This window comes from Lemur catta, chromosome 3 (assembly GCF_020740605.2).
Source record: "Lemur catta isolate mLemCat1 chromosome 3, mLemCat1.pri, whole genome shotgun sequence".
Taxonomy (NCBI): domain Eukaryota; kingdom Metazoa; phylum Chordata; class Mammalia; order Primates; family Lemuridae; genus Lemur; species Lemur catta.
The window spans coordinates 46,935,775-46,954,278 of record NC_059130.1 but is presented as its reverse complement, the minus strand read 5'-3'; the positions used below and the strand labels follow the sequence as shown (position 1 = coordinate 46,954,278).

Sequence of the window (18,504 nt, the reverse complement as noted above, 5' to 3'; positions counted from 1 at the left end):
GGTGATCTTTCTATTTAAATATGATAGACTTTGAAAATCTCTATATATTTCCTGATAATTCATATGACAATAATGTATAATAATGCTACACAGTCTATCATCAGTGCCAAAGCATCAACAACTGTGTCATTATAGCACAGTTTTAAAAATTTCTTTGTTGCCTGAGAGACCAAGGTAGTACAAAAGACAGGCAAATAATAGATGGGTTCTAATCCTTGGCTTCCACTTATTGGCTATGTGACCTTACGCAAGTTATTTAATGTCTCTGTACCTTAGTTTCATCATCTATCAAATGGGGACAATAATAGAACTTACCTTAAAGAACTATGATAACAATTAAATGTGCCAATATATGCCTATCACATAGCAAATGCTCAGTAAGCATTAGCTATTATCTTTGCTGTTACTATTATCATTATTATTATTGGACACTAAACTTCATATAATTGCGTGATACATTGAGTTGGCTGAAAGAACCACCCCTGTCAACACTGACACCCTATGAGAGACAGATGCCACATTAACATTAAAAATACACTCAAGAATCCTAGAGCTGTGCCAGTAAGCTGTTTCTTAAGACTCTAACTAAAAATATTCAAGTTCACCTCCGTTCTGCTCTGAATTAGCCTGTTTATCAAATTTCAGATTCTCAGTTTTCTCTGCATTGTCTGGATGGATTACCCTAACACCACAAGAGAGCTGTGCAGAGCATCCAGAGGACCACCACCCACATAAGCAATAAAGTAATCAAATTAAAGTAAAGTGACCAAATTAAAGCATTCTTTTAAATTGGAGGGGGAAAAACCCACAACATTCAATACCTCTTCAACACCAGAAAGTTTTCCTTTAAGTTCTCTAATAGTGGAGTCTCCTTTATATTTTCTTTCAGTTAGGTCTTTATTAGCTGCTTCTAACTCAGACACTCTGTTTTGTAGCTGGTGGATGTTTTGTTGATGGAGGATCTCTAAATCTTTTTTCTGTTGTTCATGCTGCTGTTGATATTGAACCTGTGCCTATTATATAATAAAAACATAGTACCAAAATTCAAAGAAAAAAAATCAGAAATACAAATACAAGAGTATTTTGGAAAAAACTATAATTTCTTCTTTATAATTATTAGATGTCTCTGTTTTGAAAAGGGTCTATTTTCAATTATGAATTTCATGAAAGAGAAAGTAAGGTCAAGAAAGGCAAATTTACCACGACAATCTTGTTCATCACTTCTGCTTCTCCTGAACCCACATATGTTTAAAAGTAACAGTCATCAAGTTAAGGGAAGAATGGCATATGATTAAGTAAAAAAAAGCAAACTGCAAAATAGTATATATAGTATGAATGTACTTGTGTTAAAAAAAATGAACAGGTATACAGAACTTTCAGTTTTTGTTGTAAAAATCAGTTACATGTATACATTAATATGTTTTACAATAGAAAAATACCTAAAATTGTAAAATTAGCAAGGTTGTTCATTAGGGCAATCTCATATTTAGTTGTTACATTTTACCAACAATAAAATTTGAACATAATTGTAACTGTGCAATCTCTAGTGCCTGTCTAAATCATACCACAAACCTATCTTAATAATTTCTGTTAATGAACACTATATCAAATCCTAAATACCTTTTAAATATAGTCTATTTTTCTGATTATGAAAGTTAAACATATTTTGAAATAAAAAGAAAAAAATTATATAGTGTACCCATGTAACAAAAACATTTGTACCTCCTTAATATTTTGAAATAAAAAGAAAAAAGAGAGTTAAATATGCTCCTAAAGGCACAAAGGGAAATCACAAATAACCCATAATCCCATCCAGGGAGTTACTCCTAATATTTAGGAATATTTCTTTCCAGTCATTTATGTACTTATATTGACATCCCACATGCACATACAATATACATATTTATTTATTTCTTTGAGACAGAGTGTCACTTTGTTGCCCTGGCTAGAGTGAGTGCTGTGGCATCAGCCTAGCTCACAGCAACCTCAAACTCCTGGGCTTAAGTGATCCTACTGCCTCAGCCTCCCGAGTAGCTGGGACTACAGACATGCGCCACCATGCCCGGCTAATTTTTTCTATGTATATTTTTTAGTTGGCCAGATAATTTCTTTCTATTTTTAGTAGAGACAGGGTCTCGCTCTTACTCAGGCTGGTCTCGAACTCCTGACCTCGAGTGATCCACCCGCCTCGGCCTCCCAGAGTGTTAGGATTACAGGTGTGAGCCACCGTGCCAGGCCCAATATACATATTTAAATTTAATGAATTAAAATCAAGCTATTTATACAATTTAATTATGATTTTTATTTCCTTAGCATTTACACCATCTTACATCTTTAAAAAACTCTTTGTAAATACTTTAATAGCTGCATAACATTCCATTCCATGGTTACTCCATAATTCATTTAACCCCTGCCCAATTATGGACATTTTCTAATTTTTCACAATTGAAAATAAAACTATGATTAATATTTTTGTACATATATATACCCAAAATTCATATTATTTCCCTATGATCAATTATAAGTTAAAGAATATAAACACACATAAAGCTTAATATAAGTTCCAGAACTGCATTCCAGAAAAGTTATACCCATTCAAAATTCTTAGCACTAGTACAGGAGAGTGTCTCTCTCATAAAATGCTTTAGGAATTTTATATTACTACTTCAGAAATTCCTTCATTTTTGGAAAATTGGAAAGGAGAGCGGAGAGGGGCAAAAAGAAAGAGAACAGAAAAAAGGCTACATAAAATTGAAAAAATCTTGGAAAACACACTGAAGAAGGAATCAAAGAAAAAAAAAAAACAGAGCAAACTGGTAAAGATGATAAAGACACTTAAAGGCAGAGGTGGCCAAAGGCAGTGAAAATAAAGAACTGGTTTTACGCTAGCATTTATTAGGATCCCAGGGATTTTTGTTTAAACAAGAAAGTGTGAGGGATAGGATACAAAGTTTGCATTTTCTACTTTGTTCATGTCTGAATCATTTGAATATTTTTAGAATAAATACATAAGGAAAATATTTCCACTTTGAAAGCAAAAATAATTTTTGAAGCGATAGTTTCAAAATTATAGCAAAATAATCAAGCCCAACAGAAAAGGGAGAATTTGTAGAGGTGGAAGCAATATTTGTCAAAAGAATATTCTACAGAGGTTTTAATCAAAAGAGCACACAGTAGTTTTAGAAGAACATTAGATGAAAAAAATATTTTGGGGATGGATTTATAATGCTAAGAATTGGAAAATAAAGACTAATAGAAAATTCTATGAAAAAGAAAAGTGAATAAAACAAAGAAGTCAGGATCAAGAAAATAATACATAAAAGGAAGATGGGTGATTCTGCTTGTTGCCAGAACTTTTCTCACAGAAAAGAAGCTGCTATAAAAAAGAGAAATCAATACAGAAATATTTAAGACTATTGAGTATATTTTTAAAAGTAGGGATATGATGAAAACATGCAAAATAAGTATAAACATAAAGAAAAAATATGTAGCCATTGAATTTGCCCAAACTTTTCAAATGCCCTGAAGATGGTACCACAGGTTTAATGTCCATTTGAGTAGAGAAGTGGCAAATGTAGAAATACAGTCGTTACATTCCCTGTGACATTTATGGAAATCATCAAAAATGGGAGGCAGTTTGCTTCGACAGATTTCTATACATAGTCATGAAATTGGTCTAATTTGGGAAACAGTACTCTATGGCAGTGGTTACCAGAGTTATCAGTATCACCTGGGAACCTATTAGAAAATCAAGTTCTTGGACTCTACCTCAAACCTACAGAGACTCTGGGGATAGGGCCCAGCAACCTGTATTTTAATGGGCCCTCCAGGTGATTCTCATGCACACCAAAGTTTTAGAACTACCACCCTATGGAATATCTATCAGCAGGAAGAGAAGTGTTGGCCTGGTTTTAAAGTCCCAAAGGACTGCTTGAGGAACCTACTAAGAAAATGCAATGAGGGCTGAGCATGATGGCTCACACCTATAATCCCAGCTACTCAGGAGGCTGAGGCAGGAAGATTGCTGAGGACAGGAGTTTGAGACCAGCCTGGGCAACAGAGCAAAACCCTGTCTCTACAAAAAAATTTAAAAATTAGCGGGGTGTGGTGCTGCATGACTGTGGTCCCAGCTACTCGAGAGGCTGAAGCAGGAGGATAGATGAACTCAGGAGTTGGGAGGCGATAGTGAGCTATGATTACATCACTGCACACTCCAGTCTGAGGGACAGAGTGAGAGGCTGTGTCTAAACAAACAAACAAACAAAAACCCAAAAGGAAAATGCAATAGGGAACACAAACAAATCTTTCAGTCACTTTGGAGTTTTAAACAAATGCATTTAGAAAGGTACTTTTAGTATCTAACTTGCTTGAAAATCAAGCCTCCAAAAAGGTAGTAAATAACAGAAATGAATAAAATGGGGGGGGCGAGGAGAGTACAAAACTAATGAAATAAAAAACTGGTTCTTCAAGGACACTAAAAAATAGACAAACCATCTAGTCTCATGAAAAAGACAAAAAAAATTAAGAACATATGAGAAATGACATGGAGATTTAAAAAACCATAAGACAGTATATATAACATTGCATTAATACATTTAAATACATAGATGATAGCTGGGCACAATGGCATGCACCTATAGTCCCAGCCACTTGGGAGGCTGAAGTGGGAGGATTGCTTGAGATATGGACTTCACGTCTAACCTGGGCAACACAGCAAAACCTCGTCTCAAAAATCTTTTTAAAAACCTTAAAAAATAAACAAACACGCCAGGAATGGTGGCTCATGCCTGTAATCCTAGCACTTTGGGAGGCCAAGGTGGGAGGATCCCTTTAGGCCAGGAGTTCAAAACAAGCCTGAACAAGAGCAAGTTCCTATCTCCACTAAAAATAGAAAAATTAGCCGGGTGCGATGATACATGTCTATACTCCCAGCAACTCAGGAAGGTGAGGCAGGAGGATCGCTTGAGCCCAGAAGTTAGAGGTTGCTGTGAGCTAGGCTGACACCACTGAACTCTAGCCTGGGTGACAGAGTGAGACACTGTCTCAAAAATAAATAATAAATAAACAGACAAAGGCAAACCTTCCCCAAAGTCCAAGGAAGCAGAGAGGCCAGAGAAAAAGGCTGACATATTCATTTCTCAGAAAGAAACATTTAATAGGTACTTACGAACAGAAGCTGTGTCTCTGGCGGAGGAAAGACAAGATGGTAGATCCCAGACCCAGGAGCATACACCATAGGGATGGGATGGGTAGGACAATTGAAGTCAACCCTCTCATGGAGAGGAAAGAATGCTATGTGAATCTGTCTAAGGGCAGGATGTATGGTCAAGGTTGTTCTAGTCTAAGGGCAGGATTTATAGTAACAGTAGATAAAGTAGAGATCTAGAGGCATTCCAAGAACAGAGGTTAATCAGAAGTTAACATAGTAGATTAGCATCCAAGATGGAGTTGCTTTAGTCTCTACAATGAAATACATAGCTTTCTAAGGAAATGTAAATTAACAAAACTCAAGAAAAAACTGAAAATTCAAACAGATCAATAACCATGGAAGAAATGGTAAAAGAACTTAAAGACAATACCTCAAACAGGTGTCAGATCCAAATGGTGTTAAAAGCCTAATTGCATCAGGCCTTCAAAGAATAGATAATTCCTTGTTATTGCACTGTTTCAGAATGTTTTCATTCATCTCAAGGCTAGTATAATTCTATAACCCATAATTGTAATAAGCAGACTAAGATAAGGAGCAAGGGCAATCTTAGACCAATGTCACTTGTGAATATAAACACAAACATCCTAAATTAAATATTAGCAAATTGATCCAATAGTATATTAAAAATCCCCATGACTATTTAAGTATTATTTTATGACTTCAAAGATGATTCCATATCTGGAAATCTATTGTTATAATCTATTACACTATTAAAAGACGAAAAATGATTTCATTATTTGGTTAGCTCCCCCCAAAATCATCTCATCTGACTTAGCATTCTTTGGATTAAAATTCTCAGGAAGGTCGGGCGTGGTGGCTCATTCTTGTAATCCTAGCACTCTGGGAGGCCGAGGCAGGAGGATCACTCAAGGTCAGGAGTTCAAGACCAGCCTGAGCAAGAGCGAGACCCCGTCTCTGCTAAAAAAATAGAAAGAAACTATTTGGACAACTAAAAATATATAGAAAAAATTAGCCAGGCATGGTGGCGCATGCCTGTAGTTCTAGTGACTCAGGAGGCTGAGGCAGAAGGATTGCTTGAGCCCAGGAGTTTGAGGTTGCTGTGAGCTAGGCTGACGCCACGGCACTGTAGCCTGGGCAAAAGAGCGAGACTCTGTCTTCAAAAAAAAAAAAAAAATTCTCAGGAAGCAATGAACAGAAAACTTTCTCTCTCAAATGCAGAGAAAACATCATACCTAATGATGAGATATTTTAGTCATTTACCAAAAAAGACTGGAACAAAATAAAGATCCACTATTATTCAACATTTTTCTGTACAAGAGACAAAAAGGACACAATTCTTAGGAAGAGACCAATTACTATTTTTATGTCTTATATATCTACTTGGAAAACCTAAGAAAACTACAACACAATTAGAAATAATATGTAAATTTAGTAATATGAATAGGTATGATATTAATATACACTTGCAACAAACAATTATAAATTTAACCACAGTGGTGGAGGCAGAGGAGTGGATGGTCTGTCCCATTCATAGAGCAAACATCTGTAAAATCCCTACACAAAACATTGTTTAACAAAACCGTAATAGAAAAAGAAAGAAGGGGAGGAGGCAGGGAGAGAAATAAAGAGTAAATAAGCCTATTTTAAAGAAATACAACCTAGGCCGGCGTAGTGGCTCACGCCTGTAATCCTTGGGAGGCCAAGGCGGGTGGATCGTTTGAGCTCAGGAGTTCGAGATCAGCCTGAGCAAGAGCGAGACCCCATCTCTACTAAAAATAGAAAGAAATTATCTGGCCAACTAAAAATATACAGAAAAAATGAGCCGGGCATGGTGGCGCATGCCTGTAGTCCCAGTTACTCGGGAGGCTGAGGCAGGAGGATTGCTTGAGCCCAGGAGTTTGAGGTTGCTGTGAGCTAGGCTGACGCCATGGCACTCTAGCCCGGGCAACAGAGTGAGACTCTGTCTCAAAAAAAAAAAAAAAAAAGAAATACAACCTGAATAAATGAAGAGATATATCTCTCCACTGAATGAGGAAACTCTAAAGATAATCAGTTCTTAACAACAGTCCAGAGGAACCCAAGTACATAAAGGAATTTAGTATATAATAAAGATAGTATTTTAAATCTTTGGGGGAATATGGTATTGGAACAAAGGACTAAATGTCCAAAAATATCTACCTTATATGGTACTCTACAAAAATATATTCCACATAGATTAAAGAGCTAAACATAGCAAGAAAATTACAAAAGTAACTAGAGTATTAGAGAATATATTTCATAACATTGGAGTGGCAAAAGCTTTCCATACACAAAATGAAACCTTAAACCATTAAGGCAATGACTGACAGATTTGATGACATTCAAGTAAATAGTGGTATGTATGGCAAAAGACACTGGCAAATGGCAAATGGTAGGCTGAGAAAAATGTTTATAATACACATGATAGATAAGGTGTAATATCCTTATTTTATACCATTAAGAAATGAGAAGGCAAGCCATAGACATAGAGAAAATATTCCCAATGTGCATATCTGAAAAAGGACTCACATCTACAATATATAAATAAACCCTACAAATCAATGAGAAAAAATAGGCCAATTTAAACATGGTCTAACAACTTGAATGGGTACTACGCAAGAGAATATTCAAGTGATCAATATGTATATGAAAAAGTATTCATTATTATGAGATACTATTACACACCCACAGAATGGCAGTGTAAACTTGTATACATACTTTGGGAAACTATTCAGTGGTTTCTACTAAAGCTAAACATACACCTACACTAGAATCCACCCTAATTCTAACATATACCCAAGAAAAGTGAGTGCATGTGTCCACAAGTAAACATGTACAAGAATGTTCATGGAAATTCAATTAATAATAGCAAAATAACAGAAATAACTCAAATGCCCACTGACAGGAAAATAGATAAATTATGGTATATGGTATATGGTATAATAGGATACTACACAACAATAAGAAACACACTAGAACATAATTGGATCTCAGAAATATGCTGAGTGAAAGAAGCTACATACAAACAAACACACATTGTGTGATTCCACTGAAACAAAATTCAAAACCAGGCAAAACTAATCAATGATGATAAAAGATAGAAGAAGTATAATAACCTCCTGTGGGAATATTATATGGATAAGGGAAGGTGCACAACGGAACCTATAGAGGTGTTCAGATTTTCTGAATCATAATTTGGGTGAAGCTACACATAAAAAAATCATCATGCTGTACCCGTAAGAGCAAAAATCTAATAAAATACATAAAAAAATAAAATTTAATATTAAAGAAGCTATAATATAAAAGGTAAAATCCATACTACAAAGCAGTAGGAAACGATGACACAGAAAGGAGCAAAAAATATTAAAAAGTAATCCAGAGAAGAAACAAAAATGGTCAAAAGTCATATTAAAAAATGTTTATTTTCACTAAAAATAAAAGCAATATAAATTAAAACAAGTACTACCTTAAGTACTTAGAAACAAGTACTAGTACAAGTACTTAAAAACAAGTACTACCTTAAAACAAGTACTACTCTCAGGTGGCAAATATTAAAAAGGTTAATAATAATGTCAAGAACATGGGGATATAAGTATCCTCACACAATATCTTTGGGATTGGATTCCATTTGATTCAACCTTTTGGGGCAGAAACTGTGTAGTATCCATCAATATTTTATACGGATACATTGCAATTTCACTTCTAGAAACAAAGAACATTCATTGCAGTATTGTTTGCAATAACCAAAATTTTGGGTAAGTACTTAAATAATTTAGTTACATCCAAACAATGAATACTACGCAGCCACTAAAAAGAAATATCTGAACTGATACAGAATGATATCTATGATGTCATGTTAAGTGAAACAAAAGTTACAATCAATATATCCAGTAAGACCCCACTAGTATAGAACAAAACCAAAACCCACTATTTGTGTACATATATGCCTATGAAATTATATAATTTAAATGATATACATTTGTGATTATATAAGTTTATAAACAAATATTATAAATTGCATATGATTTACATATAGAGAAAAATCTGAAAAACACACATGAAAATGTTTATTCAAAGACTATACTTTCAGGGATTGTTTCTATAGTTTGTTATTAGAGAAGTTTCTCTAGTACAATCTACAAAAGTTTCTCTGTCTACATGTTTCTAGGTTGAACATGTAGAAAAGTTAAAAAAATAATAAAAATGTTTATAGATTATCTCTCAGTAGTTAGACTTTGAAAGAAAGACTTTCAATTTTTATTTTATATACTTCTGTAATGTTTGAAAAATTTAAAGCAGAAATATATCACTTTTATAATTAACAAAATGGCCAACCGTAATAAAAAATATTTTCAGTTTCCTTTAATGTTCTTACCTGCAAGGCTTTTTCCTTCTCATTTGTTAGTTCCTGAGAGTGCTTATTTGTCAATGCTGCTGTGTGTGATGCCCATTCGTTCCGTAACTTATCTAATTCTTGGATTTTTTCTGATAATGTCTATAACAGAGTTCAATATAAAATATTAAGATAGTCTCCTGAATATGTTATACTTCTGATTATAACATAGCAATATTTACAAGACTATTAAAGAAAACAAAATTACAGCTCTTCAGGACATACTCGAAGCCTTTTCTTACACAGATTTTTGAATCTGAGAAAATCAAGATTAGAATAAAACCAATCTTAGGTGAAGCTTAACCATCTTTAAGCTTTTAGTTAAATCTGGCTCTTCACCACCAAATCCTCTCCTCTGGCATTAAGAAATAATTAAGTCAGTTATCAAGAGTAGTTCACTTATTATACATAAAACCCAGTAAGTAACAAAGTCCCCAAAAGGGCCATGTTGTGCAGGGATATTTTTGTCTGAAGCCATGCAGCTTATCAGATACTTTGGCCTGCAATTTCAAGGTCTAAGGGCAGAAATATGGTAGCTATGACTGAAATGATGCTAAGCCTATCAGAAGAATTAATTCTAAATATAAAAGACGGAAGGGAAAGGTTTAGAAGACAGGAAACGAAAAGCCATTTTAGGCTGGAGGAATGAGGTGAGTAAAAGGAGAGTAGAGAACTAATATATGACTGACACTATACATTATCTTATTTACTGAAGACTCAAGAGGGAATATTTCATAGATCGAAGATAACAGAAATGTTTGGGTGGAATAAAATATCTATTAATAAAAGAAAAAGCATCAGATTAAGATAATTAACTGGCAGGTAAAGGGTGGTAAAAAGGAGAGGAAATTCAGTGGTGGCATGTTTTTAAAGAAAATTACACCAAAGCTTGGAATTGAGTCAAGAAGTCAGAGCCAATGTCTGGATGAGTTAAAAAAAAATGAAATATGAATTACCTTTTGCGTGAAGTTCAGTTGCCTAGTAACATCATCTAGTGATTGTGTCAATGATAATTTTTCTTCCTATTTATAAAAATAATAAACTGCAATTTACAATTTAATCATCTGTAGCCATGCTACTCAAAGTGTACCAAGATAGAGCGTCAGCATCATCCTGGAAGCTTGTTAGAAATGCAGAATCTCAGGCTCCATCTCAGATCTTCTAAATCAGAATTTGCATTTTTAAGAAGATCCCCAGATAACCCGTGCACCATTAAAGTTTGAGATGCCCCGATCATTTGACTAAATAGACTTTCTAAAAACTCTTAAGCAGCATCTCTATGTTGTTTCCTTGTGCCATATACCTTACACAGCACTTTGTAATTTTCAAAACACTTTCATATATTTTATGTCATTTAAGATAGGCTAGACAGGGTAGATATTTCCATACATATCTACCAGTTGATAAAACCATGATACAAGAGTTTAAGTGACCCGCCTAAAGTCACAGAAAATTAGTAACAACTCTGGGACCTGAGTTTCTTAATTCCTGCTCCAATTCTCTCCTTGTTATACCTTAACTAAATGAAAAACAATAAAATAAATTCATTACATGTTATAAAACTTTATTTAGAAAACAAAAACTTATGGCAATATAGCTCTTTAGTGATGTAGTAAAGACATTTGTTACTTATTTTAAAAAAATAACTTAAATTTAAATCTTACCTTGCTACATTTCAAACAGCCTGCTAGAAATTTCTTTATCTCCACATCATTTCCAGGTAAAACTTTTAGTGAGAGGTGTGTGAGATGCTTAAAAGGATTTGTTTCTACCACATTTAAAAATACAGGTGAGTTATCCAAAATAGCTGCTGGAGAAACTAACTGTAGTAAAAACCTTTGAAAAGAAATGTTGCATTATAACACATTTATGAAATTGTGAAACTCTCTCATTGAATCATAAGCTCCACTACTTAGAAAAATCAGGAAAGGGCACATATTGAAAACATAGGAGCCAATATGAAAGGACTCCCAATGGTAAAAGACAAGATAAATTGGGCAAAAAACAGAAAAAAGATTGATTGAAACACAGTAAATATATAAAAGTCCATCAGTTCATAATAAGAGACAAATGAGAAAGAAAGCAAAAATTAAAAACAAAAACTCATTGAACACCACAGAAGTAACTGGAGTACCAGCTTAACTCTAGAAATTGACAATTTAAAAGCAAAATTAAGCATTTATCCTTTCCTACATGACTTTTCAGAGTAATCAAATAGCCCCAATTGATGAAGGAAAGTTCTTTATGGAAGAATTGTGCTTAAATAAATATGGAAAGTGATAGATTTGGAAAAGCATATTTTTAAAAGTTTATTTTATTATTTCCTTATTTTTATTTATTTAGAGACAGGGGCTCACTCTGTCACTGAGGCTGGAGTGCAGTGGCACCATCATAGCTCACTGCAGCCTCGAACTCCTGGGCTCAAGGGATCCTCCTGCCTCAGCATCCCATGTAGCTGGGATTACAAGCACGCACTGCCACCACAGCCAGCTTAGAAAAGCATCATTTTGTAGTTCCTAATGAAATAATTGATTCAACAACAATCAGGAAACCAATAAATAAAAGTTGATAGCAAACTTTACAATGACAGGATAAGGCACCACACACACACACACACACACACACACACACACACACACACACACACAAAATGTTATTCTTCTCCTTTTCCCAGATCATTTTAAAAACAGATACTTGATGTGTTAAATATTTCAAATAACTTTAGTGGCTATGTCAAAACATGAAAATCAAGAGGTAAGTATTTCTGATTTTAATCAAGATTCCTTAAAGTTTGAGATTTAATGAAGTCCTAATTCCAGTTTTAAAAATAAACAGGTGTACTTATAATACATGGAAAATATTTTGCCATCAACTTGTCTTTTGAAAAATATGTCTTGAAAGAAGTTTAATAAGGTAGTGTTCTTATGGGACTTACCTTGGAATTTCTTTGGTGTGTTCTTGAGTACACTGCTGAAGGAGATCTATAAATTTTTGTGGGAAAGCTAAGAAGTCTACCAGAAGACCTTGCTGGAATTTTAAACTATATAAAAGACAGGGAAAGAAATTTTTTAAAAATGTAATTACTTTAAATTTAATTATCTTTAATTATAATTAACACTCTGAAAGATTCTTTTTTTATTCACTGAACATCTATCATAATCAAGAACTAAGCTAGGGAGCTTTGATTTTTATAAAACTTATGCAATGAGAGGAAAAAGGTCAATAAGTTTAGCTAAAGCTCCAAATTTCTGAGTTGTTTTAAGCAGAATTCTGATAATCCAAGAGATATTTATTTTCAAAAATACCCTCAATAATTACAGTACAAATAGACAAATATTCTCAAAATAACTATATGTTCCTAACAGGTATGTGCTTCAAAGAGAACAGTGCCAATATATTCATAAAACTTGGAAACTTACTTATTCCTAGATTAAATATAAGATGAGAAAAACAATTAGTTACCTTTGAAAATCTTCCTCAGATATAACAAGGTTATATAGAAAAAATGGATCCATGTCATCAGTCAGACGGATAACTAAGTCCTAAAAGAAAGTTTGTTGTTTTTTAACGTTTTCAGCAGATGTGGCTTTTAGAGTAATTTCTTTCTTCTTGGAAGTAAAATGAACCAATAACATCAATGTATCAGTTATACTTCAGATAGCTTTGTGTTCTGATGCTGCTGGTTTTTTATTAGTCTTTAGAGAGCTAGAATCTTACGTGGGGGTAGATATTCTGCTCCTTGAGAGCCACATGGAGGTCTGTAGAAGTTAATTAAATGCTAAGAGTTGAAGGCTTAAGAAAATTTAGACCCAGCCCCTTGCTGACACAATGACAAAAATATTCTTTATGTATGAACATAGCACCACTCAATTATATTTTCAGTTTCCCTCAAGTTAATTGGTTTGGCATTTCAAAAGTGGCAAATATATCAGCAGAACTGACAATCCACCCAGGGAAAAGGAGCTTTTGTCTGTCTGGCAGAGGACAGGGGTGTCAGGTGACAGGTTGCCAGCACTGCTTCTGAAGAGCCTATTCTCTCTTACTCCAGGTGGCCACTGATAAGGAATCCCGTCTGTTTTCAGTCTCCAGTGAAGGGGGTACCTTTCATAAAAAACTAGTTTCCAGGTAGTTCAATTTATAGCGTGGCAGATCATCATAGCAGCTAAAACTGGCAAAAAGTACACCAAAATTATGCACTTTAGAGAACACTGGTGCAAGGAAAACAGGGTAGAGCTACAAGATGACATAAGACTAATAAAGAACTAAGCATTCAGATTAAGAATAAGCATGAATTAAAATCTACTCATTGCTACTGAGGAACTGCTAAGGTCCTAAAAAAATCTAAACCACTTATGAGTACAGCTAGAAAATGAAGAGGTACAGCAGGCATAAGCAATAACATGTAAGAAGTCTGATATATAATCTCTAACTGGAGAAATTTTAGCAATCTGGGTATTTGCTCTGCCTCAGAATGCCTTGTTCTTGTGCAGCTTCTTTTTAAGTACTTCCTGAAATTCACCCAAGGATGCTATTAAAAAAACTAAAGCGGCTGGGCACGATGGCTCACGCCTGTAATACTAGCACTCTGGGAGGCTGAGGTGGGAGGATCGCTCAAGGTCAGGAGTTCGAGACCAGCCTGAGCAAGAGCGAGACCCCCATCTCTACTAAAAATAGAAAGAAAGGATCTGGACAGCTAAAAATATATATGGAAAAAAATTAGCCAGGCATGGTGGCACATGCCTGTAGTCCCAGCTACTTGGGAGGCTGAGGCAGAAGGATTGCTTGAACCCAGGAGTTTGAGGTTGCTGTGAGCTAGGCTGACGCCACAGCACTCTAGCCAGGCAACAGAGTGAGACTCTGTCTCAAAAAAAAGAATAAAAAAAAAAACCAAAAAACTAAAGCTACTACTACAGCTAGGTCCCATGGAAAGCTATGATACAGAGAAAACAGACGCTGTATTTCTTAGCCCTCTATTCTACATCCTTAGTTCTGTTAATGACTCATACTTTTGAAGATCATATGGGACTAATGCTTTAAATGCCTCTCTTCAAAAGGTAAAGTAAAACATTCAAGAAAATCTCCTTGCAGTACTCCAATTTATTCTGTTCTCATATTTACACCAAGAAATGCCAATTTTATAAGGCAGCAATATACGTGTATATTCCAGCAACTTTTTTTGAGATAGGATCTTGCAAAACCAAGCTGGTTTTGAACTCCTGACTTCAAGTGATCCTCCTGCCTCAGACTCCCAAATAGCTGGGATTACAGATGAGAGCCACCACACCCAGCTCCTCAAGCAACTTTTAAGTACACTGGGCAAACCTAAGGAGACTGTCACCCCAAATTCTTCTTGTATGCTTTGGAAATATATGGTATAATTATCTTTTAGTTGTTGTCTCAGTAGATTCCACCACCCTAGATTTGCAAGTTACAAAATGGACCAAAATTATAAAGCAAGATGAGTGTAACAAAACCACATTCTTTTTTTTTTTTTTTTTTGAGATGAGACAAGGTTTCACTCTGTCATCCTGGCTAGAGTACAGTGGCATCATCATAGCTCACTGCAACCTCAAACTCCTGAGCTCAAGCAATCCTCCTGTCTCAGCCTCCTGAGTAGCTGGGACTACAGGCACGCACCACCATGAGTAGCTAATTTTTCTATTTTTTGTAAAGACAGGGTCTTGCTCGTGCTCAGGCTGGTATTGAACTCCTGGCCTCAAAATATCCTCCAGCTTCAGCCTCCCAAAGTGCTAGGATTACAGAAGTGAGCCACTGTGCCCAGCCAGATCTCAGACTCTTAAAGAACAAAAATAATTATCTATAAGGTACAGAAATTATATTTCAATAAAGAAATAAATACCAACCTTTCTGTGAACTGGATTAGAAACTGATTGTAGTTCAATGCTCACTCTAACACTTACTCTCCTGTATGAAAAGATATGTCCAACTATCAGAAACATTGACATGAAATGAGTTATCACTATCATTTGCATTAATTAAAGTTTTCAGTCTTAAGCTACTAGACTTTCCACAGGTGTTCTCTAACTTAACAGATGTTTGGAAAGCACACTGGATTTGAAATTTAAGTTCTTATTTTTCCACTAGTAAGTAATGTAGCAGTTTTTAATCTCAGGCTAAATTTTTCTCATCTGTAAAATGGGGATGTTGTGTGGATTAAATGAGATAAACGATAAACAACGTGGAATGCCTAGTACTAGCCTGGTATATAATATTACTGCCCTGCTTCTAAAATAACACCTATTGAAACATAAACCATCAATTTAGTAACAACTTTTCACATTAAAAAAAAATTGCCATTTCAAGTGACCAAATCGATTTATGAGAGATTCCATTTCAAAAACTTAAAATACTAAGTAATGTTGGAATGCTTAGAATGTTTAAAATCAAGGAAATAACATAGTCCCTACACTTATGCATATACAAAATGTTTTTTCAGATCCACAAACTAAATTTGCTCAATATATTCTCTATGCAACATATCCACAGAAGTACTGTCAACAAGTTTATTATTATCTATCTTAGCCTAGAGTAACTGTAAGCTCTGACAGGAAGAGACCAGTGTTCCATATTCTATACTGCATCTTAGAGTATCAAGAATTGGAAAGAGGCATGTAAGTAAAGGTGCTCATAAATTTTGCTCAATTAATCAAAGTGAGCAAAAATACCTAAATAATTCAGAAAATGCAAGGAAAACTTAGAAACATCTATGCACAAATGGCTCTCAAACTATTCTGCTAGAATTAAAAATGTTCTTTGATGTGCAGGTAAAAAAGTAAACAAACAGAATTTGTTCAATTTTAAGCTATTACTCTAAAGATTTACACCTTTTCCACACTTTACTACCTACTACAGAAGTAACGAGTACAGACATAGTAACTGAGTATTGATAGAAAAAATAATTGACCAAGGCTAGATTCAACTGTTTAGATTTTTTTAACTCTGACCTATAATTTTATATTAGTTTAAAATGTGTCATTTTAGTTAAATTTCTTATTGAACATGATTGGATGCTAAATCTTAGTTCAAATGATGAGGTTAAATGTTACCATAACTTGTATCTGTTACCTGAAAAGGAACAAAAAGAACTGGTCTACATCACAAAGATAGGAAGAACTATTTTAAAAACAAGAGAATGTGTTGTTTCTATTTTTCTAGTATCTAGAGCAATGTATGTGAAACAGATTACAGTCCTACTCCAATTCCCCTTAAATAAAGCTTTCTTGAGGGAGAAACTCCTCAATTTCCTAATTTGGAAGATAAGTGAATTCAATCAGGTTTGTGAAGGACTACAATGCCATTATGTTTGGTTTTGATCTTTTGAAGTATTTTCTTGTTTATACTGACATAGTGGTATGATACTGCAGTGGATACCTAACTTTATATGGTGTTTCAGTTTTAAAAGCCCTATCATACTTCATAAATCTGTAAAAAATTCAAGAAGCATCCATTTAATAAAGTGTTCTTTACATAATTCTATTAGCTATATTACTATGATAATTTACCAATCATATTAATTATATTGTTGTATATATTCCAAATGCCTATATGTACTCAATGTTAGGAGAAAAAAGAAAGGTCCACAAATTAAACCTATTCCCCAAGTTTACTTCAAAAACACCTCTAGAAATATAGAAAAATATGAGTTTTCAATGGCTATACTATCTGAAATCACACATCTTATTTTTTCCCTTATAATGGTTAATGTCATAAGAGCAATATAAAATCAATAAAAACTCAATAAAAGATGTTATCTCTCATCTCATAAATGTCACACGCAGAACAATGGATAAATCTACATAATATCCTCCCTGTGAGTTAGATTTTGCTAGGTGTTCTTTTAAATAAAAAGTATCTTAAACATTGGGCATTAGCAGAACTAGATTCTAGCCCACCTCTACCGCCCAGTAGCTGTGACCTTAAACTCTCAATTCAAACAAATAAAAGCTATGCTAAGCCAGGTACTGTGGTGGGTGCTAGGGATACAAACAGAAATAAACACGGTCCATGTTCTCCAATTGAGATCAGATTAAATGACTTTTCCCTGGATTTGCTTCTGATTGCACTAAGTGCTTCAAGAGAGCGGAGGGAAGGGTTACTAACATTGAACACCTACACTACTGAGTACCTGCCAGGTACTTTACATATATCATCTTATTTAACAATAGTCTTGTTACATAAATATTACCTCTTTTACGAAGAAAGAACCTGAGGCTCACAGAGTTACATACTTGTCTAAGGTCACATTGCAGAGCTCAAACCAGAACTTAGATCTTTCACCTACACCACTCTAATAAATGAATAAAGGCAATTAATTTAAACAAGCAACTTTGAAGAGTCCTTATAGTGAAACGATTTAAGACACACCTTGAAGGTTATGAAAGAAAAAGCATTTGAGGAGGAGGGAACAACAGTAGTAAAGATATGGTATAGAGAGAGTATCAGATACATTCAGAAGATAACAAGAATTCTTGTGTGACTAGTATATTTGAGAGACGAGCTTAGGAAACAAAACTGAAAAATCAGGTTGGTGTCAAACCATAGGTTTCAAAATTCTGCATTACTTTTCTCCAGACACAGTTCCTTTATCATCACTACTGTCCTCAAGTGAATTTCCTTCTCTATGACTTTAGTATACTTCCATTACTTTATGCATTAATTACACTTTATTAATAGCTAAAGTCTAGTGAATGCTTACTATGCTCTAGGCACTATGCTAAGCACTTTATATGTATTAACTCACTGCATTCTCATAATAATTCCATGAGGTAGGTAATGTTATCAATTTAAAGATAAGACACAGAAAAGTTAAGTAAATGGTACAAGATCAGTCAATAAGTGGCAGAACTGGGATTTAAAACCAGGTGATCTGGTTCCAGAGCCTGAACTCTTAACCTGTGCGATG

General features: G+C 34.5%; 1 protein-coding gene across 2 annotated transcripts in view; it reads right to left on the bottom strand.

Moving 5' to 3' along the window:
- Window positions 1-18,504, bottom strand: part of SASS6 (SAS-6 centriolar assembly protein) — a 39,466-nt gene that overhangs the window by 18,620 nt on the left and 2,342 nt on the right. For both annotated transcript variants that reach the window (XR_006734104.1, XM_045547448.1), the window contains exons 2-8: window positions 15,446-15,506; window positions 13,044-13,123; window positions 12,517-12,621; window positions 11,246-11,417; window positions 10,538-10,603; window positions 9,564-9,683; window positions 822-1,013 (exon numbers count right to left, since the gene is read on the bottom strand). Coding sequence is in view for 1 of the 2 variants with exons in the window: in XM_045547448.1 (XP_045403404.1) it covers window positions 822-1,013; window positions 9,564-9,683; window positions 10,538-10,603; window positions 11,246-11,417; window positions 12,517-12,621; window positions 13,044-13,123; window positions 15,446-15,506 (796 nt within the window). In the remaining variant the exon portion in view is untranslated. The remainder of the gene's footprint in view (window positions 1-821; window positions 1,014-9,563; window positions 9,684-10,537; window positions 10,604-11,245; window positions 11,418-12,516; window positions 12,622-13,043; window positions 13,124-15,445; window positions 15,507-18,504) is intronic.